The sequence below is a fragment of the Bos javanicus genome, chromosome 9 (assembly GCF_032452875.1).
Source record: "Bos javanicus breed banteng chromosome 9, ARS-OSU_banteng_1.0, whole genome shotgun sequence".
In the NCBI taxonomy this organism is placed as follows: Eukaryota; Metazoa; Chordata; class Mammalia; order Artiodactyla; family Bovidae; genus Bos; species Bos javanicus.
The window spans coordinates 74399307-74426023 of NC_083876.1; the positions used below are offsets into that span (position 1 = coordinate 74399307).

At 40.1% G+C, this 26717-nt stretch overlaps 1 protein-coding gene across 12 annotated transcripts in view; it reads right to left on the reverse strand.

Annotated features, from left to right (window-relative positions):
• Positions 1-26717, reverse strand: part of MAP7 (microtubule associated protein 7) — a 176383-nt gene that overhangs the window by 18745 nt on the left and 130921 nt on the right. For 5 of the 12 annotated variants that reach the window (XM_061428088.1, XM_061428087.1, XM_061428085.1 and 2 more), the window contains exons 4-8: positions 17269-17432; positions 15882-15999; positions 11821-11931; positions 6116-6229; positions 1263-1390 (exon numbers count right to left, since the gene is read on the reverse strand). In XM_061428088.1, coding sequence (XP_061284072.1) covers positions 1263-1390; positions 6116-6229; positions 11821-11931; positions 15882-15999; positions 17269-17432 — 635 coding nt within the window. Of the gene's footprint in view, positions 1-1262; positions 1415-6115; positions 6230-11820; positions 11932-15881; positions 16000-17268; positions 17433-26717 lie in introns of all 12 variants that reach the window. The other 7 variants (XM_061428086.1, XM_061428084.1, XM_061428083.1 and 4 more) reach the window with 3 other exon arrangements.

The window sequence follows — 26717 nt, forward strand, 5'->3', positions numbered from 1 at the left end:
TGGCTCTCACGCTTTCCTCCTGGTGTGTTAATTTTCCTTTTAATCTCTAAAAAGATATTTTTCCTTTGGTAAACACTTTTCCCTACCCAATAAGTATCCAGTGTTCAGGGCCAAAGCTGTCCTAATTGACTATTACTATTTGGCCACAGCTAGGCTTTCTGAAGCATCAATGTGCTAATGATGGTAAACTTCCCAGACTTCAAAGGTAGTTTTACTTCTGGCTTCAAGGGCTGGAGGTCTGACTCAATCGTGAATTAAACGTTGATTCCTGAAAGCTTGAGGGGCTTGAAAGAAAACTGCCTATAGGCAAAGCCATCAAACTCTCACAACTCTTGAATTATCCTCAAAGGTCTAAGCAAAATCCTTTTAAGTGTCCATCAGCTTTATACATTGAACTGCTCTGGGAAGTTAAGATTGAAAAAAGCATTGTTCCAGCCTTTCATGGGTCATGCTATTACCATGAGAGAGGGGCAATGAGATCTCCTGGTTGACTGGGGGGTCCTTTAACACTAAAATACAAATGTCTACATCTTTCAACAGATGCCAAATAATACACAGCTTAAAGAAGAAGAAATATTCCTGGAGACATACAAGTGACCTCATTGCATTTACAGCATGGTGAATACTGAGGTTAGTTCAGCCACCCTGCCAGTAACAACAAGTACAAATTATATTCTTCACTTGCAAAATGTGATTCTGTAACAGAGCCCAACAGCCTTTCAAGAATTACTTAGCAGGTAATTAGTGTTTTCAAAATACTTTGTCACTATATTTTAAGATCTGGGCCTTGACACGCATTAGCTAAACAGACAAAAAGTATTTATCTTGCTTTTTGGTGAACCACATTTAGACTGCAGCCAGCTTCTGGATATGGTTGGAATAAAATGCAAAGGCAGCAGTCCAGGCCCACTTCCCCTTCAAAGCTTTTCTTAGTTTCACACATAAAGTATGCCAGTATTGCACTGATTTGTTTCGAAGCACTCAGATGGCAGTCCAGCCACTCAGACATGCTTGAACAAAGAATGGTTTTCCTCTTCAAATTTAGATTTTCTGTGGGAGTAGAATCCCCAAGTGGGGAGGAAGTGTAGGGGCAGGACCACTCAGCCTGGCAGACTCAAGACTGGTGGGTGGACGTGATGATGGATGTCGGCATGGCCCGCTCTGACATCTGCATTGCACCTCAGGGAGGTGTCCACTCTGCACAACAACAGCAGACTTGTGCTCACCAGACTCACCAGGCTTGCGTCCCAAGAGCTACTCACCGCTGTGCCGTGAACAGTCCTCCTCCGCGCGGAGCCCTCGGGTGGTGTTACAAAGAATTTTGGTCGCTCCAGTGGATTTCTAGAGTGTGCAGCTCTGTAGGGCGTGATGTTGATGGGGCTGCAAGATGCTGAACGAGGACAAATGGGGATAACTAGGGTGCAGGTGATTGTTTTACACACAAGAGTGCCAGAGGAGCAGTTGAAGGAAAGCCAAAAGCGGGATCAGGACAAGGAGCAAAGCAGAGATAGAGAGAAAAGTAGGGAGAAGTGTTATTACCTAAAGGCCTCCAGAACCATCACGCTCAATCCTCCTCATGGTCCTATTTACAGTGTGTCCAAAAGGAGGGCACGTCCAAGTGAAAAATCAGGAATATATAAACTATTTGGCTATTTAAATACTTTAGTTAAAGATACAGACGTCAGCCATACAGAAAGCAATGGTCTTATATTCCTATAAACAGATGGTTCTGGTAAAATGCTATATTAGTGACAGATAATTTTAAGATAAGGATTGTTTATAATCAGATTTTTCCTAATTAGCTTTCAGATGGAACAAAAGGTGGAAAGACAGCAAGTGAGCAAGCAGGCAAGCAAGATATATTGCAGCTATTTTGGGAGTAAAATTCAACAGCCAGTGAGGAAAAAAAGCAACTGAATTTTTAAAATGTTAAATGACCAAGTCTCATCAGGTGTTAAGACTTGCTACAAGAATAACTAATAATTTCCAGAAAAAAATTCTGTAAATGTTTTATCTATTTAAAAGCAAATCAAATGCATGCTTTTGGGTTTTCCCAAAAGCCAAGGCATTGGATGGTTCACAAGAAGCAGAGGAACGTATAGGGAAATGGGATGTCATCATTTAAAACGGTGAAGAGAACATGAATATGTTAGAATTGCCAAAAATAAAGTTGAATTGTGAACAGCTGTTACAGTTTTACTTAAGATGAGATTTTTGTTTTGTGAAAACCACATAGTTTCTGACCTTACTTTCAAAGGAACATTGTCATTAATCAAGTGGTTGATTCTGAGTAACAATGGGGTTAAAGAAATTCACAGAACACAGGATAGGTATCAGACATTTGGGTACTAATGATCCAAGGTTCGTTTTCATATTTCATCCAGAAATCTCGTTTTCTAGGAAAATAAGACAAACATGACTACTGAAGGGAATACTATGTATCTGGACCATGTTATGACTTTACCCAACCCTCGCCATTGTAGCCACTCTTTGAAGAAACTATTACATCAGCTGAATATAATAGTATTAAGTTAATAAATTCAAAACTCAAAAGTTCATAAGACAAATTCAAAGTAATCTTAATTTCAGAATTATGGTTAAAAATATGTTATTTTGGTTTATGCTATAGACAGAAAGTCCATCAAATTGCATCTTCACCCTTGTGTTCTTTTTCAGTAAATGCCTTGCAGTATCTTGTGGTTATCACTGAATGGTCAAGGCAGTGGATTGACTGGAAACGGCACTCTTTTCCCATCATCTGAAAACAGAACTCTTATTTCTTGGATAAGCTGAAACACTTTGCATTCCCTCAGTTCTCCTCAAAAGATATATGTCTTACTTGCAAACTGACATAAAGCTCTGCTTCAGACCTAAATGGTAAAGGAAGTTTCCTTTATGTTGTAAAGGAGACCCTCTCACCATTTGGCTTACTGTGATCACAGGCAAAACGATTTGAAAACTTAACCTTTTTAAAAAAAAAGAAAAAGAAAACTTAACCTTTTCTTAAGTGCCACAACAAAACACTTATCTTTCCCAGACAAGGAAAGAGTTCATTAATGCAAACCCCTTCCAATCCAATCCAATGCCTTTAAAGATGAACATCCTAGCACAAGGCACTTCTGTGGGATTTATGAGCAAGAGAGGCACACACAGCCCAGGGCACAGCCAGAGCTCATTGACTGCGCAACGATCAAGAAACCCTAGATGACAGCCTTTCTCTGAGCCCATGGGCCTGACACTGAAAAAGGAATGAAGCCCAGAAATATGATTTCTTTTTCTTCTAGTGGGAGGTAATAATTTCATGGGGTATCTATGGAACATTTCCTGAGACCAGCATGGCTGTAAACCGATCTCATCATGTCGTTGGTTCATTCTTAGTTATAGTGCTGAGTGAATATGAAGGAAAGGAAGAAACCTACCTGATGTAGTCTATACAAAAATCCTCAAATTTAATTGTTCAAGAAATATTGTCTGGTTAATTCTAAGGAGACTACATCTCATGGAATTCATTGCTGTTCTTAACAGCAACTACTGGAAAACCTGAAACCTTTAATTCAATAGTTCTAATGATCTTGCCTTTCTGAAGGAAAAGGAAGAGCAATATTTGTTTTTTTCTCTGTAGAGTGCCCTCCATATCCCAAAGTAGTCTTATTAAACATAAAATTTCTTTTATGGAAATGTCTTTGAGCAAGCCTTCCACAATATCTGTATTTCTTTCTACTTTTGGTAGTAAGTATGCATTAATTGAACTCATTTGGATTTTCTATTTGAAATAATGGCTGCAGAGAAAAGATAATGCAGTTCATGTGGTTGATGTGCAACAGAGAGAATAACTACATGGTAGAATAATAACATTTATTAAGTGCTTACTATGTGCAGGTACTATTCTAAGCTTCTTTTTGCTTATGTTAATTCATTCAATCCTGAGCTCCAATAATCACATATATCTTAAATGTATTTTTAAAAAGTGGGCAAGGAAAAATCAACCCAAAGCAGTGGTCACAAATGAAACATATGAGACTGATTTCCAATTTTCAACTGCTCTTATTACTTGTTCTGGGAATTTACAATCACTGGACACCCTAGGGGTAAGGGAGGCTGTTTTGATCTGCTATTATAACCCTGGCTCTAGATGTAGGTCATCCTCTTGCCAATGGCAATTGGAGACAAGGTGAACTGAAGGAAAGACATTAAAAATAGGAAGACAAGAAAAAAACTCAAGGAGAGGAGTTGGAAAAATAAAAGTGATGGGAAAGTGTTTTTGACAAGATAAATGTGAGACATTAACATAAATAATTTTAAACAGAAAATTTTAAACACCACAGTTTGGGTTCATTAAATATAAGCTGTATCAATGCAATAATAGGTAACAATGATCTAAGGAAAGTATTAATAAAACAAACAAGTAAAGGCTATGTATGGCATTGCTTCACATTAAAATAAGTGACAAAAATGTATCAGTTTGTGAAAAGGAGGATGTAAAAGTTGCAAACAAGAGCCAGTTAGCAGATTAAAAAGCCCCTTGATTGAGCATAAGGACGGAAGGTGGAAAGATGGGCAAGTCAAATGGGTGGAAAATGTGGAAATGGTGTTGGAAGAGACTAGAGGAAGAGTGAAAGAATTGACAAGGTTAGTGATGACAGAAATAGCAAAGGGAGACAGTTCTGTTTTGTTTTGTTTTTTAGCTGTGAGGCAGTCCTTCACTATGAAACAACACACAGTGGAGGTTCAGGAGCACAAGAGACAAACTATTTGGATCCTATGAAACACGACTGGAAAGCAGTTTCAAAGGGTCTTCAATTAGCTGGACACAAAGAAAAGCTGTCATGACTTGTATGTATGTACAACAAAATGGGCATAAAAATAAATTATCTTGTACTTTTTTGTCCAGAAAAATCTCAGATGCAATGTGACAGCTGACAGAAGAGTTGCTTTACAGAAAACACAGATCGCTGTGGTCCAGCTAGTTGAATGCACTATGGTACACAGAGCATCACAAGGGTGCCAAGGATAGAAGTACATGGAAGACCTAGTCCACCTCAGTGGCTCTGGTGCAAGTCACTCGTTGGCAGTCTCTTGCTTTCTACAGGAAGGTGGTAGGAATGCCTGTACTTGCTTTCTTGACTACCTCCCAGGGGTACTGTGAGAAGTCAGGTTGATACTCGCTCACTGGGCACTATAGATGAAAGACATCATAAAACTACCAAGAGTTATTATTTAAAAAAAAAAAAAAAGAGGGCTGGGAACATGAAGAGGCTTGCAAAGGCAAAGCCTTTTTAAAGGGAGCTTTATGAGGAGGCAATGCAGTTTCCTACATACCAAAGATGAGGGCTGGTCACATGGATATTTGGGAAAACCTAAGTCAACTCACTGTGAGACAGACACTGCCAAAAGCCTAATACGTTTCTTCCCAGCTAGGTGTAGACTATACGAACTTCTCATTAAACTAATTGGCTCATTCAGGCACGTTTTACATTTTAAAAAAGTAGAGGAGTTATAACTAATTATAATAACTAGTACTTGGCACATTTTACATATTTTCAAAGTAATGTAACAACTAAGAACACTGTAATTAGCCTTCTCCACAACTCTTAAGAGTTTTGAAAGGGTACTATTCCTCGATTACATTTAAAAGCCTAGCCCAGGGAGGATAAGTGGCTAACCCACGGCCACATTTATGAAACACTATTCTTAAATAGGCTTGTGCTTTGATATTATCCCCAAGTCCACAAAGTAGCATTCAATCTTAAATTATTTCTACCTTTGATCATCTCCTCAGATGCGAAGGCAGAAAGGAAGGGAAGGGATAGGATTTTCTAGTAACAGTTATGAACTGACAGAAGCCTCTGGAGCCACCTGATCACAGGGAGGAACAGCCTTTGTCCGCCTGGCATCTGGTGTCCAGATAAGATGCTAAGATGGAAGTGCAGAGGAACAATGCCAGGGGCATGAAACCAACACCAGCACACACATTTCCAGTGCCATCCCACCAGGAAGAGGAGAAGCACACAATGGGAAGAACTGCGATGTGATTAGATGAAAATGGGGTGGCTCAGAGAGGGCTTCTAAAGGAGGACTTTACCTCACTGAGAAAGTTGCACCTTGACAGTTTTACCTGAATCTCCAGACAAGGCCGCTGTGCTTTTACTTCTGGCCAGGAACGCATGTGTGGGCGTCAGCAGTCTGTTAACCACGCTGCTCTCCCACGGGCTGAGCTGCAGGCGGCGAGCTAAACGTCACCACATAAGCGAGATGTTAGAAGCGTTCTTTCCAGGGGCGAGGCGGGTGCAGGGCATAATCCCTTTCACTTCCCAGGCCTCGGAGAGAAACCTCGACGAGAGAGGCTTGTCTGGGGAGGAAGGTGGTGCAGAGTTGGGGCAGGAGAGACTCTGCTCAGAGGAGCGGCTATTCCATAAGGTTGGCTCTCTTCAAGGTGTTAAGTCTGTGGCAGGCTCTATATTAGGTTTATGGACATGGCTTTTGCTAACCACCTGCCTATGGAGTCAACAGGTAACAAAACAGAAGAACCATTTCAAGCGGGTTTGGCATGTTTCTCTGAGTCCATCGAACCTAGCTGCCCTCACCGGGATGGGCAGCGGGCCTAAGCCATACACCTCAGCCAAAGGGTGTCCTAAGTATCCTGCATGTCAAGTTCAGCACAGGCTTGGGCAGCTTAATGTGAGACTGGAAATATGTAAATAAAGATAGAAAGGGTCTCCATTAGATTTTGCTACATCTCCATGAACTGCTACGTGGGTAACTGGGAGGGGCGGAATTAGATATAATAAAATGAAAGAGGACTCATGTAAAGTTCTGTATTAGAACTTTTGTTTTCCCCATTCAGCAAGCAGATTCTTGCCTGGTTTGGCAAGAACATAAAACTTTTGATGGAGGATAAGGATAAAGCTGAACATAAAATTAAGATCAGATCAGATCAGTCGCTCAGTCGTGTCTGACTCTTTGCAACCCCATGAATCGCAGCACGCCAGCCTCCCTGTCCATCACTAACTCCCGGAGTTCACTCAGACTCATGTCCATCGAGTCAGTATGCCATCCAACCATCTCATCCTCTGTCGTCCCCTTCTCCTCCCGCCCCCAATCCCTCCCAGCATCAGAGTCTTTTCCAATGAGTCAACTCTTCGCATGAGGTGGCCAAATTAAGATAGAAAAGCCAAAATCCAACATAACCATAATGGTGGAAATTACTAGTGGGTTTGTGAAGAATCCAGAAAATAAATTTAAAATAATACAATGCAGTAGAGGCCCAAATTGTACTGGGGCTTCGCAAGACCACTGTTAGGAAATGAATGCTAATTACAAGTAAATTACTTTGCTTATGCTATTACCTTCCAGTAACGGTCTATGAAAATACAGGAGCTACTTTCCAAAGATACCAGGAAAGAAGCTTGCAAAATCCTACAAATATCACTAAAATAAAGTGATCATATAGACTTGACCCTTGAACAACACAGCCTAAACTACACAAGTTCACTGACATGTGGATTTTTCCCACTAAGTATACTGTTGGCCCTTGGTGTTCATGGATGCAGAACCTGCAGATGCAGAGGGCTCACTATGGGGCTCAAGCCCTTGAGGGTCTGGGTGTCTGCAGCAGTTCCTGGAACTAACCTCCCGTGGATACCAAGAGAGGTCTGTATATTTTAGAACATACTCCCAAATCATTTATAAAAACCTTTAAAACTGTCTAAACCTGACAAGGCTACTCTGTTCTACACCACAAACAGCAGGTGCAAGTCCTCTGGCCTCTGGAGCAACTATTCTTATAATAATTTTTTATATATGTTATATTTTAAAGAAATGACTTCTAACTTGCAGAAAATTAATTTTAGTTAATAGAAGCCATCCAGTGTTAAAGGTTGTTATAAAAAATATCTGCTATTTCAAAGGGAGGTACCAACGTCCAATAAGTACCTTAATTACCTGACTTTATTTTAAAAGAGTAGCCATTTTGATCAGGCACTGGAGAATTTAAGAATTAGTGAATAGTTTATTAGATTTTCTGGGTTTTGGGGGGAGAGTCTTCATGGTTAAATTAAACCTTATCTATTGATATGAAGACATAAATAAACATCTGTTATAAAAACTATTATAATACAGTTGGTAGAATGCACAATAGGATAAGTGCCATTATAAGCTACAGTATGTGTGTGTGTGTGTGTGTGTGTGTGTGTGTGTATCAACAGAACATAATCTAAAAATGTAATCTAAAATTAGAATACATTCAGAGAATTAAATCAGTGGGGAAAGTAATTAGAATTAAAATCCTCAACAGAATTGTAATTTCAGTAGATAATAAAGAAGAGGTGAATCCTTCCTTTTCTTAGATAAACTCTGTAGAATAAATGACTCAAAACTGCAGAGATGGTCTATCATTGAAAAGATATGTCTGCTTTTTTCTCCTTGATTAAGAAGCTCTATTGCTCTATTTCTGTTTCGTCTTTAAGGCATCAACCAAAGAATCCGCTTCAAATGAAGATCATTAAACACCCTCTTTGACTTGGGTTTAAAGCAAATCCAAAGAGATTTAATAACTTTGAAACTCTAAATGAAAGATGTTGCTAGGAGAAATATGTTTCCAGTTCTACCATATTCTTAACTATGCCCTGAGCAAGAGAGAAATAGATCTCTTCCACCATAAGATAAATTTTTAGTAAAGGTTAGTACAGGAGAGTTACTTTTTAAATTTTTTTCTACCCAGAAGGGCCTGATCTTGAGATAAGCTGCTGAAGGAAAAGGTATTAATTTTCATGAACAACTATAGTATTGATCCTCCTTAAGCAGTTAAAATGAGATATTGACAATTTCCTTAATAGACAATCTGGTCCAAGGGGGCAACTAAACATTACAGATATTTGTGCTGCCCTGTTCCTCCACAAGCAGAAATCACTATTTAGTTCCTAATGATGGGTGCCAGGTAGAAATCAGGCACATATTGTTACATCCTGAAATGTTCTATGAAATCTTCCATTTTTTTTTTTAATATGATGGCATAGTTTGAACTAAAACAGTAACAACAACAAAAAACCCATTCTCAGGCCAAACAGAACATGCGGGCAGAATTCAGCTTTAGGCCCACCCCCATGTCCTCTAATCTAGACTATGGGGAAAAAAAATGTATGGACTAATTTCCAGCTAGGAGTAGCCAATTTCCTTATTTTTTTTCAAACGTTCTGTCTTCCTTGAGGGGGGAAAATGGTGAAGAAGGAAGCTTAATAATAAACACTTTTCATGCAAAAATTCCCAGTGGCAATATTGTCTCTGTTGTAGCAATTACAGAAATCTTTAGTAATCAGGGGTTTCCTTTAACTAGGGTCATTTTATCAGTCTCTGTAACTCTATATCCAGGTGTGATAATCAAAATATTTAAAAACTGATGGGGCTAGTAGGTAACACTCTTTAACCCCTTTAGCTCTGGAGGGCCTGGGGAAGCACAGCTTGGGGAAGCACAGCTTGGGGAAGTGGATATTTACCAACTCGTATGGAAATATTCCAGCATTTTGAATAACTAGCAGAGCACTTCAGTTGAATGTCAACTTTGATAGCATCAGAGCTTCAATTTAACATAACCTTTAAGGCCTGTGCTGTAGGGCTGAGAAAGCTCAAACAATCTAGTAATGGTGTACACTCTCTAAGGACCAGACTGTAAAAGCCTCTAATAATTTGATAAGAATGCTTTCTACTTTGATAATAAAGCATAATTGAATTTAACAAATAGCAGAAAAATTATACTAACTAAATTACTTAGATCTCTCAAATTAGCAAAGTTCAAATGCAGATTTTTATTCTCATTAAAAGACAGAGCCTTCTCACTGTGCTACTGAGTGTTCTGCCTAACTTAAGAAAAATTGCTTCCTGAACCACATGGGAGCCTCTGGAGGAACCAGACTTTTCTTCCAGGCTGACCTCACCAGTTAAACCAGGACTGGGTCACAGTTCTTTTGATAAGAGGGCAGAGACGTGGAACCCGCACATTTAGTGCTGTCCTCCTCATCCTTTTAGTTCAGCTTGGCATCAGGTTTTACAGACCTGTACCATGATTCAGGGGGCAATTTCCTGGCTCCAGCTAGTCACTGCTTGCGGAACTTTCCCTGACCCTTGACCTCACCCAAAGGCAGAGCAGACAGAGTCAGGAGTAATCTAAGGAAGGCCATCCATGAAGGAGAGAACTGCAGAGGCAGCCCAGCAACAACAGGCATTGGGAGCTGGCGATCTCTGCTCTAACCCCTCTTCTCTGTGATTAACCTGCCAGTTATAAAGTCAGGCCCTTCATCTCTCAGGGACTCTGCCATCCAGTGGAGCCATCCAAATTGTTCCCAGTTCTAAGATCCGATTACTTCAGACTATTCAATCAGATACCATCACGTGTCAGATACTAGCTGACACAGTACTGTCATTCCATAGAAGTGTGGATAGAATACTGGTCGGTTTATCCCCGCTCCCAACATTGCCCCAATTTTAGCTACGGAATCAATAAGCAAGGTTTAACTGAAAATTACTGTGAAATTCCGATTATGGTTTGTTTTAGATCCGTGTTCACAAAAATATAAAATTCAAGTGCTAAGTGGCCAGTTCCAAAGAAAAGAGGAATAGACAACTGCTAAGAACAGTATCTATATTTTACACTAAGGGAATTGGCTTAAAAATAAAGGCTACTTATGAAAGGAGCTTCAATTCATAATACTTTTCCCTAACATATAAAAGGCCATCTAATACCAATGATTTAGGCAAACTAGGTTAAAGAAAAGATTTAGGTTAAAAGGCAAGAATTGGAAGTTGTTCAAACATTTACTGTTTTAAGAGATTAATTCTAACATCAACACATTATATTATACATTACAATGACACCGTAACTTTTATACAATACAAAATATACAAATACACATGCACACATATAGAACATGCACACATTACAATCTTTTTTAAAGACTATAAACACTTCAAAACCAATCAGTTTCTTAATAAAGCACTCAAAAAAACCACAATTTGTTACTTTCAAAGAGTGTTTTTATATTGCACAATAATTCTTTGGTTTGTCAAATTTAAAATTGTTTTAGTTATGTAAAACAAGTAGCTTATCTTAAAAGCTTGATTTTTCATTCTATGATATATATGTAGAATGAAACTTTAATTTTATAAGTAACTCAGCATTCATGTACTGTAAATCCATGGGATGAATAAAACTCAAAATTCAAATAAAATGTTAACTGGAGGACTATGAATATTGAAATTTTTAGGAGGCTTACATAATGATATTCTTAAAGTTGGGCCATATTCCTTTAAATGAATGGACACCAAAAAAACCAGTCACACACACAAGAAATGCAGTAAGAAAGGTTTGGTTAAAGGAAAAATAAGTTAGCAAAATGAAATCTGCCAACATGAATCATTTAAAAAGATTTTTTAGAACGTTAATGCCTGGAATTCCCCAAGTACAGATGAAAAGTCAAAGACAATCTGATTGAAATGAAATAAATGTTCATAACAGATTATTAGCATGTTGGTGGATAAGTGGGTGATTTCTGGAGCTGTAAACTCCTGTACTAAAAACTTGAGAGAAGCACCGCTTTTCATCACTGCTAAATGCAATCATTCAGCCAAGTTCTAAAATGAGAAATGTTCTTGTCGCAAGGAAAATGCTGCTCAGACGTTTATTGCTTTTTTACTCTGAAGTTTTTTTCTTCCTATTTAAGAAACGTAGGGAAAGCAACTTCAGATGCTTATTCTTAGCTGTAAACATCCAGAAAATAAAAGCATTAAGGAAATAACAGAACACTTTTTTTGTTTTCCTTTTGACTGTACCTCTATCTGGAGAATTTAGTAAAGTTGCAGATGAAGAGGAGAGCCGCTTGCTAATGACGGGATCAACATGTTTCGAAAGATTCATGGTGGAAACTGACCGCCTGTCTGGATCTAAAACAAATGGAGATAATGCTAATTGACAGCCAGCATGCAGGATTGCAATTTCCTAGTTCACTGATGGAAGGAAAAACTAGGATTGGATGCTTTCAGCTCTATGGCTAGATCTTTACTATAGCACAGTTTTCTAAGTGGACATTTTAAGGTAACTTAAAGGCTAGAAATAATACTCATTTTTCTTATAGGAAAATAAAAATATTAAAGAACTATTCAGTTCACCAGTTTGTCAGCCAGGGAAATTCAAGCATATGGTTACAATACAACAAACGGAGGAAGACCAAAGGAAAACCAGTGGCGGGCAACGAAAATGACGGAGGCAGCCCATGAAGCAAAAGCGGGTCTACAAGAGGGAACGCCTTCATCATTTCCCAAAGGAGAAACAATGCGGCAGTAATAGTGCTGGTGAGATAGAATGCAAACACCAGGGTCTGTGCATCTGCTGATACTTTTGCTTGTAGAGTCATTTTACAAGGGCACTAAAGTGCACTATAGAAAAACATTAATCAGAAACAAAAAAAAAGCAACACTGCAGGTGCGGAAAGGATGGCCCCTAGAGCACTTCTTTTTAAAAAATCTACTAATGACCACCTCTGTGTGCCTAGATCACAGAGATGAGTGTGGTTTATAAACACATTATAGAATCAGCCCACAAACTTGCCAAACAATATGATGGCCATGCAAAGACAATCAGAATTAAGTTTATTAATAACATTCTTATTGCTGCTGGATAATTTTAGAGTAATTCTTCAAGTTAGAAGAGAAATAATAGCTGTATAAAAGGGAAGAATCAACTCTGATGGTTTGCCCTCTGAACAGCAGACCAAGCTGTAACCACGCTCATTAGTGTACATCACATTTCCTGAATACAAGTGCGTATAATGAAAGTCTAAAAAAAACCTCATTATTTTATTTATTTAGGATGCAGGGAGTTGTTCTGATCTATATTAGCCAAAGTTAAAGGACTCCTGATGCATTTTGTTTTATTTTCTATGGTCAGCTTCTTCTAAAACTGAACACAAACCAACATATTCCTTGTGGGAGAGACCTTCGAACCCTGTTCCCACATGTCTAAACTACCCCTGGGAGTAAATATGTTAAACTTTCTTCCCCAGAATAATCACTGGTGGCTATTACTTACAGTGTACAGGGGATAAGCATGTCTTCCACCAACATCAGATATTCCTGTCTTCTACAGGGACTCATCTTTACAGTTGAAGCAATTAAAAAATTTTTAATTTATTGACATATCATTGATTTATGTGAAGTGATTTAATCATCAAAAGAAAAAAACCAAACATCATTTCTGTGACTCAAATTCACACTTAATGGATGGGCTCTTAAGGGAATCCTAACAAAGAAAAGACTTAGGGTAAAATGTCAAAAGAAACAATGACAAAATGGGAGGTTTAAGGACACAAAGAAGGATAAGGAAAGTTATTTCCAGGACATTTCATAGCAATACATTGTCTGATATTGCTTTATATGTTCAGTTTCAGTTGGGGGGAAATAGTGTCTATATGCAGGCCTATCACACATAATTCAATTTATGGAGATAAAATATGTATTTATTATATTACTTAACAAATAAGAATCTTTATTTTCCCTCTCTGAACAAAACACAAATTCACAAAAGGATTTAAGAACTGGATTAAAAAGTATAGTCTTTACAAAGCAGGGCTAGCTGACGTGGGAACAGTCAGACAACACATTGATTTGATCTAGATTAAAGTTAATTTCCAGGATTTGTTTGCTGTGTCTACCACAAGTTAGCATTGTTGTGAAGTAAGGAGTAGGCAAAATGAGCAAGACCTGGTTACTGCCCTTGAGATCTTGGCAAATCATTCTGACCATTGAGAATTTTGGTAAATTCTCATTATTTTCAAACTTCTCTATTATAGGAGCTGCTGCTGCTGCTAAGTCACTTCAGTCGTGTCTGACTCTGTGTGACCCCACAGACAGCAGCCCACCAGGCTCCCCCATCCCTGGGATCCTCCAGGCAAGAACACTGGAGTGGGTTGCCATTTCCTTCTCCAATGCAGGAAAGTGAAAAGTAAAAATGAAGTCGCTCAGTCGTGTCCGACTCTTAGCGACCCCATGGACTGCAGCCTACCAGGCTCCTCCATCCATGGGATTTTCCAGGCAAGAGTACTGGAGTGGGGTGCCATTATAGGAGCAATATTCTCCAATTCACAGCCCTAATAAAAAAATGATTTATCCAACAGCTCACAAATACAACTTTGAGTGGCAATAACAGAGGTCATATATTGAACTCTAAGCATGGAAGCAAGAAGTAAAGCTAAGTAACTTGACATCCCCTCAAAAATGTTGGAGGGAATTCCCTGGGAGGCCAGTGGCTAGGGCTCCCAGCTTCCACTGCAGTGGGTATGGATTTGATCTCTGGTCGGAGGAACTAAGATACTGCGTGTCACACACTGCAGCTAAAAAAAGAAAAGCTTGAAAGTCTGCACAGGTTTACCTGTTTAACAGGCACATGTAAAACATGAAGCCACACAAAAGTGAAATAAGGAAGGTTATAAAAGCATATACCATGATGACTTTTTTGCATGGAACAAATATGCAAAATTATACCTAGAATGAAATATCACATGTAAATGATCCTTATGACCACAGATTTGATGTGCCCCACTGCAAATACAACTGGGTCATGACGAGCCAAGAAGGAAAAAACAAATTTGATTCACTGCATAGGAAAGAAAGTTGTGGCAATATGCTTTTAGATTTTTTTAAATGATGAGGTTATAGAAGATACACTGAATGTTAGGAATGAAAGGGATAGAGAAAACAAACAAAAATCCATAGTTACTTATATGAAAACTGAAAGTTACAATAGCTGTACTGATGGAAGCAGAGTGAAATAAAGCCAAACTGGATGTACTTTGACCTCAGGTGATTTATCAGTGAAAAAACATTTTCTTTAAGGTTTTATTCAAAATGATCATTTAAAGAGAAAGTAAGCATATCACCGGTAATTACTTTATTTCAATACCTTTAAGTCACCCGAGTTATACTATCAACACTTGAGAAACACTGTGCCATGTCCCAGATCTAGGTCTATGCAGTAGGATATTAAGCATGCATTATGACTAAGGCGGCAATGGTTCAGCTAGTGATGAACTGGCCCTAGTCTGAGGTGCTAGCTACAGGTCAGGCAATCAGCAAATCACAAGGAGGTCAGTACCAGGTTTTCTAGTACCACCAAAAGTTGTGAAGTGGTGGTCCAGGCCTGCTAAATCGAGAAAGGTGAATGATGATTCAACAAAACCACCTGGGGACAGAATGTAAGACAATGATTTTCCAAAGTAAATTAAAAAAAAAAAAAAAGCTTATTAGACTCACACATATGAAACTGACACACTACATAAAATTCAAGGTGTATTGAATTTACAGTACAAAAATAAGGCCTTTCACTAAGTCCAAATTTTAGGATTTTTAGTCAATTTAAGTACAAGGAATCACGTGGACATTCACTACTATTTCTAGCTTCAGAAATCTGCACTTCCTCTTGCAGAGCCTTTGTGTTCCATATACTTTAGGATCAGAATATATAAGCTCATAGGAGATTCTGAACTGCAACAGTGCTAGGATTCTCGCAGAAAAAAAGGCAAAACTGGTTAACCCATTCCGTAATCTTGAAACCCCTATGCAAATAAATTACCAAAATAATGTAGAACTGAAAATAGTTGCTGAGAAAAATTGCACAGATTTCTGTTTCTTTAAAGAACTTTGTAACAAATGAGAAAAGCAGGGAGGGAGGGAACCTTATCTTCTTATCTCCATCACCCTCTTATCCTCAAACAGTAGAAGCATCATTTCATTGTAGCTTAATTATTTATGCAGGTTTTTTTAAACAGAGTAAAAAAGTAACTGTGACTTTAACTGTGATTTAAAAAATAATGATTTTGGAAAGAGGCTTCTCCATTTACCTGTGTTGTGGATGCTCGGGCTCCCATGGAGAGCACCTCCCCATGACCACCGGTTTTGTTTCTGTTTTGGCTTCTGGCTCCTCTCCATTGTACGTCGCACAACGGCTTCATGACGTTCCTTTAAATGGAACAGAGGAGCTGATGATTAAATTCTACCTGGTTGTTGGAGGATTCTTCAACTTAAGGCAGAGTGGGGTGAAAGGTACTACTTAAATTTCAACCTTAATACTCCTAATACTAAGAAGATTCCTAAACTCTACACTTTAAGGTGAGAGTAGTACTATCAACATGGGGGTGGGTGGGTGGTAATTATTAGGTTCCAGCTGATAAAGCCCTTGGCATACAGCAGGTACTTAAAAAAAGGACTATTACTATTACCACTGACTTCCCAGGTGGCGCTAGCAGTAAAGAACCTGCCTACAAATGCAGGAGTCGTGAGACGCAGGTTCCATCCCTGGGTCAGGAAGATCTGCTGGAGGAGGGCGTGGCAACCCACTCCATATTCTTGCCTGGAGACTCCCATGGACAGTGGAGCCTGGTGGGCTACAGCCCATAGGGTCACAAAGAGTCAGACATGACTGAAGCATCTTAGCACACTGCAGGGAGTGTGATGCTTTTCCATCAACTCACATAAGCCCGTAGCAGAGGTCTTAGTTTAAGCAGACGTGTAACACATGTGGTTCTGTATTTAAAAACAGAATCTAGAATCTGAGGATGTGGGTAATCCCAACCCACAATTTAATGGACTGTATGACTTTGTGTGATTTAGCTATTCTGAGTCTAAAGCTTCATTTCCACAGAAAGTGGTAACACTCAAAGGTTGAGTAAGAGTTAAATGAGATAACTGATGTGGAAATATTTATAAATGGTAAAGCCCTACAGAAATCCAGTTGCTGGGATTAACACTTCAGCATGCATGAAGTAAGCATAAATAAGTTATAGGTCCAGACCGGAGAAATGAGTTTTTAAAGGTCTTGTGGAAACAATGACAATCACATCATTCTCAACCTGATTTCCACACCACAACCTCCCTAGAAACTATGAAAGTCAGAGTTGCTGAGTCATGTCTGACTGTGACCCCATGGACTATAGCCGGCCAGGCTCCTCTGTCCATGGAATTTTCCGGCCAAAATACTGGAGCAGGTAGCCGTTCCCTTCTCCAGCGGATCTTCCTGACCCAGGGATTGAACCCACATCTCCCGCATTGCAGGTGGATTCTCTACTGTCTGAGCCACCAGGGAAGCCCGTAGAAACTATGACTGCTGGTAAATCTGCTGCCTCAGACATTCTAGCTGTGCACCATAGCGCCTCGGTGGGAAGCTTCACAGTTAATGTGCTGTTTCTGAAACAGATGTGCCTCCCACGTGTCCCCAGGGCAGCATCTCACCTTGTCCTCCTCGAGCCTCTGCCGTCGCTTCTCCTCCACGGCAGCCCTCCGCCGTTCCTCTTTCAGCCTCTGCTCTTCTAGCTTCTTCTTCCGCTCCTCCAGGTGCTTCTCGTAGTGTTGCCTGGCCCGCTGTTCTCTCTCTAACCAGACGATTTCTCTAGCAGCTTCAGGAGGAAAAACAAGGGAAACCAAACACAGGCAAGTTTAAAACCTTAACAGTTGGGGATGTAGAAGTGGCCCACATTTAACAAACATGGATTTTTATTAACCAACCATGGCCTGTGCTTTCCTCAAATTTTCAGGGAAAAAAATACTACTGTTGATTTTGAGCATAATTTAATATGCAAACAATGAGGCGGAAGAAGATGCACTTAATTCTATTCTTTGGGAACTGGAACAGCCCTCCAGTTTGGTACATTATTACTGCAGAAGAAGGCATGCATCACATACTCTAGCCTCAAAGCTGATAGCAATATGATACTCTCAAACCCAGCAGCACCATCTGTCTCTCTCTTATTAAAATACGTGATATCCTTCAGATCGAAAGCCTGTGACTTCCTTTCAACATAGCATTGGTTCTGCAAATGTTAAAAGGATTTGGGAGAGTGGATATGTGTATATGTAAAACTGATCGACTTTACTATACAGCAGAAACTAAAACAACATTGTATATCAACTATATTCCAATCCCCAAGTGGCACTAGTGGTTAAAAAAAAAAAAACAAAACCCGCCTGCCAATGCAGGAAACATACGAAATGTGGATTTAGTCCCTGGGTTGGGAAGATCCCCGGGAGGATGGCATGGCAACCCACTCTAGTATTCTTGCCTAGAGAATTCCATGGACAGAGGAGCCTGGAGGACTACCATCCACCGGGTTGCAGAGTCAGACACGACTGAAGTGACTTAGCATCAGTTCAGTTCAGTTGCTCAGTCGTGTCTGACTCTTTGCGACCCCATGAATTGCAGCACGCCAGGCTTCCCTGTCCATCACCAACTCCCGGAGTCCATCCAAATCCATGTCCATGGAGTCGGTGATGCCATCCAACCATCTCATCCTCTGTTGTCCCCTTCTCCTCCTGCCCTCAATCTTTCCCATCTTCAGGGTCTTTTCAAATGAATCAGCTCTTTGCATCAGGTGGCCAAAGTATTGGAGTTGCAGCTTCAACATCAGTGCTTCCAATGAACACCCAGGACTGATCTCCTTTAGGATGGACTGGTTGGATCTCATTGCAGTCCAAGGGACTTTCAAGAGTCTTCTCCAACACCACAGTTCAAAAGCATCAATTCTTCGGCACTCAGCTTTCTTTACAGTCCAACTCTCACATCCATACATGACTACTGGAAAAACCACAGCCTTGACTAGACAGACCTTTGTTGACAAAGTGATGTCTCTGCTTTTTAATATGCTGTCTAGCATACACACCAATAAAAATTAATTAAAAAAAAAAAAGATTTGGGAGAAAATTCCAAAGATTGGTACTTGATGAAAGATACGCCTCATGGGCATATTGCACTGAGTCAGCAAAAGGATGTGAGGGATCAAACGAGCAGCCGACCTTGTCTCTGAATTGCTCCTAATCTATTTAGGCATATACAGCTCAAAAAATATTGTTTAATGGATGGACTTAGGGAGTGTCATACTGAGTGAAGTGAATCAGACAGAGAAGGAGAAGTATCATATAACATCCCTTAGATGTGGAATCTAAAAAGAAATGATACGAATGAACTTACAAAACAGAAGGAGACTCACAGACTTAGAAAATGAACTTATCGTTGTCAGAGTGGAGGGATAGTTAGGGAGGTTGGGAAGGTCATGTGCACACTGCTGTATTCAAAATGGATAACCAACAAGGACCTATTGTATAGCACATGGAACTCTTCTCAATGTTCTGTGCCAGCCTGGATGGAAGAGGGGTTTGGGGAAGAATGAATACATGTGTATGTATGGCTGAGTCCCTTTGCTGTTCACCTGAAACTACCACAACATTGTTAACTGGCTATACCTCAACACGAAATAAAAAGTTTACAGTCTGAAAAAAAATAAAATCTATATGACCTTAAAAAAATATCATTTAATGATGGAATGCTTCCTTTCTTCTTTACATATACATGTACTTTCCTCATTTCCGGGCACAAAACTTTTTTTTTTTTAAATATGATGCTTCCTTCAGCCATGATAGCTAAACACATATTTAATGTGAGTTATTAATATTGTAGACAAAAATATCCAAACAAAGTATAGAGCATAAACCTGGAGGGCACTACATGGTATATAAATTAAAATGTTACTTTTTAAGAGAAAAACAATGAAATTCAGAACATTTAGCTTCCTCTAGATATTTAATATGAGAGATTCTGTATTCCTGCTACCATTAAGTCTTTTCAGAGCTATTCCCTTCAGGAGACAAAGCCACTGAAAGGGATGGGAACTGACTTGCCTTCCATGGGAAGAAAAGGAGGAGGACAAACGCAAGGGGAGCTTGTTCTTTGCCATCACTCAGGGTGGTTCACAGAGATCTGGGTTTCCCCAGCAGCTCTGCTGTTAACACATGGTGAGACCTGGACAATTTCATTTGGATTTCCGTTTTCTCTGGCTTGAAACATGAAGAAACTGGTCTTTAAGGTTCCTTCCTTCCAATGTTCAAATCTCATGGTTTTAAAGAAATTCTCAGGCTCAAGTTAGACATTTACTCTGAGCAAAAGAACACAGTATGAGGGAATGGCTACCCACTCCAGTATTCTTGCCTGGAGAATTCCATGAACAGAGGAACCTGGCAGACTACAGTTCACAGGGTTGCAAAGAGCACGACTGAGCACACACACACTCAATACATATTTACTGAATGATTAAATAAATAAAAAAAATACTCTGAGAACATATGTTAAAAGTAACATGGACAGTATTATTCACAAAAGCCAAGTCATCGAAGCAACGTAAGTGTCTGTATCAATAGATGAGTGGATAAAGAAGATGTGGTAAGCACAGGCCATGGGATATCACTCAGCCATAAAAAATAATGAAATCTTGCCATTGTGACAACACAGATGAACCCAGAGAATATTATGCTAAGTGAAATAAGTCCTACCTCAACCTGGCCCCTTCATTCTCCCTAGAGGCCTTTGGCCTTACTGTACCTTTCAAACAAACCATACCTCCCCCATCTCTTTGCTCCCGAGGTTGTGGTTGTTGGGAAAGTTGCTATCCTTGTTTCAGTCCAAACAGTCATCCTTTAAGGCAGTAGTCTCATAAAAGCACAGATTGCTGGATTCTAACCCTCATTCATTTTTACTACTCCCAGGATGAGGCCTAGCAATCTGCATTTTAAACAAACCTCCTAGGTTATGTTGATCCCAGGTGATCCACGATGGCATATGGAGGACCGCTCTTAACTTCTCCAGAAGTTTCATCTCTTCCAGGCTCAACACAGGTCTTATGACTCCTACCACAAACTTAAGCATTTCTTATATTCTGATTTCTGTGTAGCAAGTGACTATTTCCCTTCCTTTTCCTCCCATTCACTATAGTGTTTTTCAGGGCTTCCCCAGTGGCTCAGCTGATAAAGAACCTGCCTGCCAATGCAGGAGATGAAAGAGACACAGGTCCGATCCCTGGGTCTGGAAGACCCCCTGGAAAAGGAAATGGCAACCCACTCCAGTATTCTTGCCTGGAAAATTCCATGGACAGAGGAACCTGGTGAGTTACAGTCCATGGGGTCACAAAGAGTCAGACATCACTGAGTGCACATACACAGATAGTGTTTTTCACAACTTGTGTATAAGCAAGGGCCTTAACAATTACTTCCTGATTTATTGCAAACAATTGTACTTCTTGACTCATTCACCCTTAACTGTGTGGTCTTAGGCAAATTACTTAACTTCCTTACTCCTCACTTGTGTCAGGGTAAATTGTGGCTAAATATGGGGCCTTCTCATAGTGTTTACTGTGAGGATTAAAAGAAGCATTACACCTAACACAGTTAGAACAGTTCTCAGCACTTGGTAAGCATTCAATAAATATTAGCCATTATTGCCAAATTTGTCACCATAATTTCAATTCAGAAAATTCAAGGTAGTTCTTAAGCTTACGCTATCAATCAAAACAGAGCTAGATATTATAACAATAACAGTTTTATCCCAAATAATCTTTTAAATGAAGAGCATTCCTTCATCAAACTCTTAACTTCCACTTCTATTTTCTACCAGGAAGTGGAGATCCTATTGCAGTGCCTTCTTGAATAATTGTCATCTTTACACAGTCATACAGAGAACAAGCAAATAATGGTGAAATAGCAAACAATGGTTTCATATTATTGCAGAGAATGGTGGTGAGCACCAGGATTATTACCAAGTACAGATCCTGTGACCCTTTAAACAGAAGGATAATGCATAAAAGATTTCAATATTTTAGTAAGAACTGAAAGCTAACTTATCCTAAGAGGTTTAGTTACTTAAAATATTCCCTGTGGATGATATATAATATCAAAGTTTTGTATTTTCTCATTAAGAAATGAGGTTTCTGAGCATAAGAAAAAGAAATCAACACTTGCTATGGCCTGAACTGTGTCTCCTCTCCCAGCAATTTGTACACTGAATCTCTATTGCCCAAAGTGACTGTATCTGGAGCTAAGGCCTTCAGGAGATGGTCATGATTATATGAGGTCATAAGGCTAGGGACCTAATCCAACAGGATTCAGTTCAGTTCAGTCACTCAGTTGTGTCCGACTCTTTGCAACCCCATGAATCGCAGCACCAAATTCCTCCCTATCCATCACCAACTCCTGGAGTTTACTCAAACTCATGTCCATCCAGTTGGTAATGCCATCCAACCATCTCATCCTCTGTCATCCCCTTCTCCTCCCACCTTCAATCTTTCCTAGCATCAGGGTCTTTTCAAATGATTACTCCCTTATAAAAAGAGACACCAGGGAGCTCTCTCTCCTCTCTTTTCATGCTCAGAAGACAGACCAGGTGAGAACAAAGCAGCCATCCATGAGCCAGGAAGAGAGCTCTCATCAGGAATGGAAGCCTACCAGAGCCTTGATCGTAAACTTTCCAGCGTCTGGAATTGTTAAGAAAAAACAATTTGTTGTTTAAGCCATGCACTCTATGGTAGTCTGCTATGGCAGTATGAACAGACTATATAACAACTCATTCAGTATTTAAATCATTAACGATCACTAATTTCACAGAGCTCTATGAATGAATAACATGTCCAAAAAGGACCTGTGATGAATATCATTAACCTTTGCTCTTGTGACGTTAGGATTTTCTCCTGGACTCTGAGATCATAATATAAAAATGAAATGAAAACCCATTGTGGCCCCTGGACATGAACAATCCAGTCCCATCCCTGAGCTGCTGCCACCAAGGTTATACTTCAGTGACCCTGTAACAGCTGGTCAGTGAAACACAAAGGGGAAATCCACTGTCAACCTGGACTCTATTTAGAAACTTGACTCTTGTACTAAAGAAACAGTGACTCCTGAACTAAAAGGAGTTTGAAGTGAAAGGGTACTGGATAGAGCAGCAGCTCTGGCTTCACAGGAACCTGAGCTCCCCCCCTCCCACCACTCCCATTACAGAGGGACTCCTTGTTACCTCCAACCGTCCTCCCGCCAGAGTTGCCAGATGAGCCCATGGTAACATATAAAGTGTTCAGTGAGTGCCAGGTACATAGTAGGGACTCAATACATGTAACCTCTGCACCTCCACACCACCAACCCTACCCCTACCATCGCAAGGGGAAAAAAGAAAGTTTAAAAGGAATAAAACTAAGCCTATTAGTTAAGATTGAAACTTTTAGACCAGGCCAAAATCTGAAACGCCCAAGTTATGTTGAAGCCGGACATGCTGCAGTCCATGGGGTCACAAAGAGCAGGACACAACTGAGCAACTGAACAACAACATGTTGTTTAAAAGAAACAAACCTAAAACAAAGTGTTAAAAAAAAATCATAAAATAATGAATGAACAAAAGCTATCAGGCAAATGAAAACAAAATTGTAATAAATGTGGAATAATAATTCCATTTTGTCTGGCAGTAAAGATAAAATGAAATAATAATAAAAAAAACCGAAGGAGTTAAATAGCTCTCCCAGGATCACAGTGTCTAAAAGAGGAAGAGTTGAAATTATAATTCAGCTCTGATTGTAAAGCCTGTACTTTCAGTTACCCTACAATACTTCCTCCAAATTCACAACTGCCCGTTTAAAATTTCCTCTTGAATTTCCTGGTCAGATCCATCACATAACCTTACTCATTATCTCTACCTCAAACCAGAACCTGATCCGCCTTCTCCACTCTGAAAGCAGATACACGACCTCCCAATAGTTTACGAAGATCTCTTGGAGTTACCCTCAATTTCTCCTTCATGGATGTTCCAACCCAACTCAACACTTCCACAACTGACCTTCTCATTTTACATCAGAATTTAGTGTCTTCTCTCTCATCCTTCCGACTCAATTGGATTTAAGCCCTCATTTTTTTCTTACTCCTGGGGTTTAGTCTATTTCCTCTTCACAACCATCCTGCATACTGTTCTCAGACATCTCCCTCCCCCTGCCACTGGCCCCACTCCCAAACAAAACCTAATGTCATAGTCCTGCTTGAGGATCTGTTAGTGCCCCCTGTCCCCCGGTTCAGCTCCTTTGACTGACCATATGATCCTCTACATTTTTACGTGCTACCCCTGCCCCAAATACCTCTTCCCACCAGTCAAACTTCAGTCATCATTCAAGTTCTAGGTCAAACGGCTCTTCCTCTGAAAAGCCTTCCCTGGCACCAAGGTCACTCCCATAGTTCCTCTGCACTCCTACCTGTACGCCAGATGGTAATTACTCTGCTCTTACATGTTTCTGAGTCTTTCCCCACATAAAACAATGACTAGTTTAGCAAATGATTAAAGTAAGTCTGATGAGGAATGAGCTAAGGAATTAAAGGGTTATATGACCTCCAAGCAAAGTGATTTATATTGAGCCTTAGTGTTAATTCAAAGCCTTTTCAACCAGTCATTTAAACTGTTTTCCACTGTCCTCTCATTTGAATGTTACGCTGGAGAACTGCCTGGTAACAAAGGTGACCTTGTAGGATACCCACTACGCTGCATCTCCTGCCTGAGGGGACTTCCTACTGTCTTCATCCCTGGACACAGTGGTGGACTAATGAGATTGAGCTGCTAGGGCAGAGCTGAGGTGCTTATACCTGTGAAAGACATTTTCTTTTGAGACGGGAGAGCAGCACTGTGCCAGGACTTCTTATCTTCAGAGCTAGGCTCAATGGAGTGTTTAGCTAGGCTTAAGTCAATAGAGTTTTGCTAAAGCACACAAAGCAATGATTGTCCTCGGACTCTCACTGCCTCGACCCTAATCTACTTTTACTCCTCCAAAAATGTTGCCATCCTCTTCCCTCACTGTCTTACTGAGCCCAGCCTACTCGACCAGGAAGCACAAATGCCCCTCTATCTCTGCGTCCCCGAAGCTCAGAAGCATTGGTTTCTCCAGTCCCAGGCATGTCAGCCACTCTCTGGAGTCACCTGACCTGCCATCCTCACCTTTATCATCACAGTCGTCATGGTGAGCTGTGCTCAGCTCTTTATGCTGACACCAGTGATTTATAGGCTTTACCTTCACAGCCACCTGGCAAGGGAGACACTGCTATTAAACTTACAGAGAAGGGAAGTAACCTGCTTGAGGTCTCACAGTAAGTCAGCGGGGGGACTGGAATCCAAACTCTGGACTGTCTGACTCTACAAACAAACAAGGAACCATTATGCTAAAAGGCAGGATTGGGAATACTTCCCATGACTAAGGCTCCTCCTCTAGACCGGGAGAAAGTGGGCACCCAACGTGAAGATCCTGATTTTCTCACATCACTCTTGGCCTTCATCATCCGTTTACAAGACCCCTTACTTTTCAGGCTTTAAGACTGTGAGCTTTACAGGCAAAGTAAACTTGGGAGAAATAAATAATGGCTGCTTAGTCACAGTGATTCACCTGATGTTAAAGCTTCAGCCTGTGAGTTATTTAATCCATTCCACAACAAGCGTTTATTCTTCCCAGTCCTGTGCCTGACTCCTGATGCAGCGCTGCAGTATGTGCTCATGTCCGTATGCCTCCCACTCACATGTACTCTGACCCTTGGCTGTTCACAGCCTGCCTGGCAGCCTTGAGAGATTTTGTACACTCTATTCATCAAGAGACAACTTTAGGAAACCAGAAGCCACAGATGACCACAGATCTGTCAAAGTTTTATCCAGCATATATTTGGACTAGAAAGACTGCTTGCCCGAAGCCCAAAGTCTGGGTTTTTGGGGGGGTGTGTGTGTGTGTGTGTGTGTATGTACTGAGGACAGTTTTGTCAAAACCAGTGACTTCCTTATATGTCTAGCAATGATAATGTGAAGTATGAAACCAGGGACAATTTCACTTGTGATTCTAATCAGAGTACAGCATCACTGGTTGTTTACTAATTAATTCTACTCTATCAACATTTTTGAGACAAACATTCTAAGCCAGATTGAAATGATCATGTATGTCTTGACCACACTCTTAGTAACACTGCTGCCCCTGAGTTGACAACACGCTGAAACTGGGAGTGGGAAGAGAGGCAAAGCAGAAAAGTTATGACTGGAGGGGCAAGAAAGTCTGGTGAATTTATCTGAGAAACAAGGCAAATATAATCTAATTGAACGTGAAAATCTTTTTTGTATTATCTTATGGTTGTTTCTAATATATTACATTCTGACAGATATCTTGCACAGCTTTGAACTTAGCCACAAAACCCAATATGAATGAACTGAATGAGAGAGTTGAGAAATTTAATTTTTTTCTTCATGAGCTACAGGAGTCAATCATACAGTTCACTGATAATCTTTCATGATTTTACAGACTCTCAAAAGCCTCTGATCCAACAGATCAGATGAGATCAGATCAGATCAGTCGCTCAGTCGTGTCTGACTCTTTGAGACCCCATGAATCGCAGCACGCCAGGCCTCCCTGTCCATCACCAACTCCCGGAGTTCACTGAGACTCACGTCCATCGAGTCAGTGCCATCCAGCCATCTCATCCTCTGTCGTCCCCTTCTCCTCCTGCCCCCAATCCCTCCCAGCATCAGAGTCTTACCTCAAACTTAATCTGTATCACCTTCAAAAAGGGAAATCTTATATCTTCCTAAACACAGAAGACTACTTGCCTGCTCAATAATTCCTCATATATTCCTTAGAATTTGTCAGCATACTGTAGGATTATTAGTTTCATAACATATTTGAAGACCAAGTAGTTTCAAGGTACAACCATTATATAGATTATCTTTGTGTCCTTGTTCATCTAACTGAGAAACTGCTTAAGAATGAGATTTTCAGACTTGTTTGACTGGATTTATAAGGACAGATATTACCTGATAATTTGGTAATATCTAACTAATTTGCAGTATACCTGTGGCATATACATTG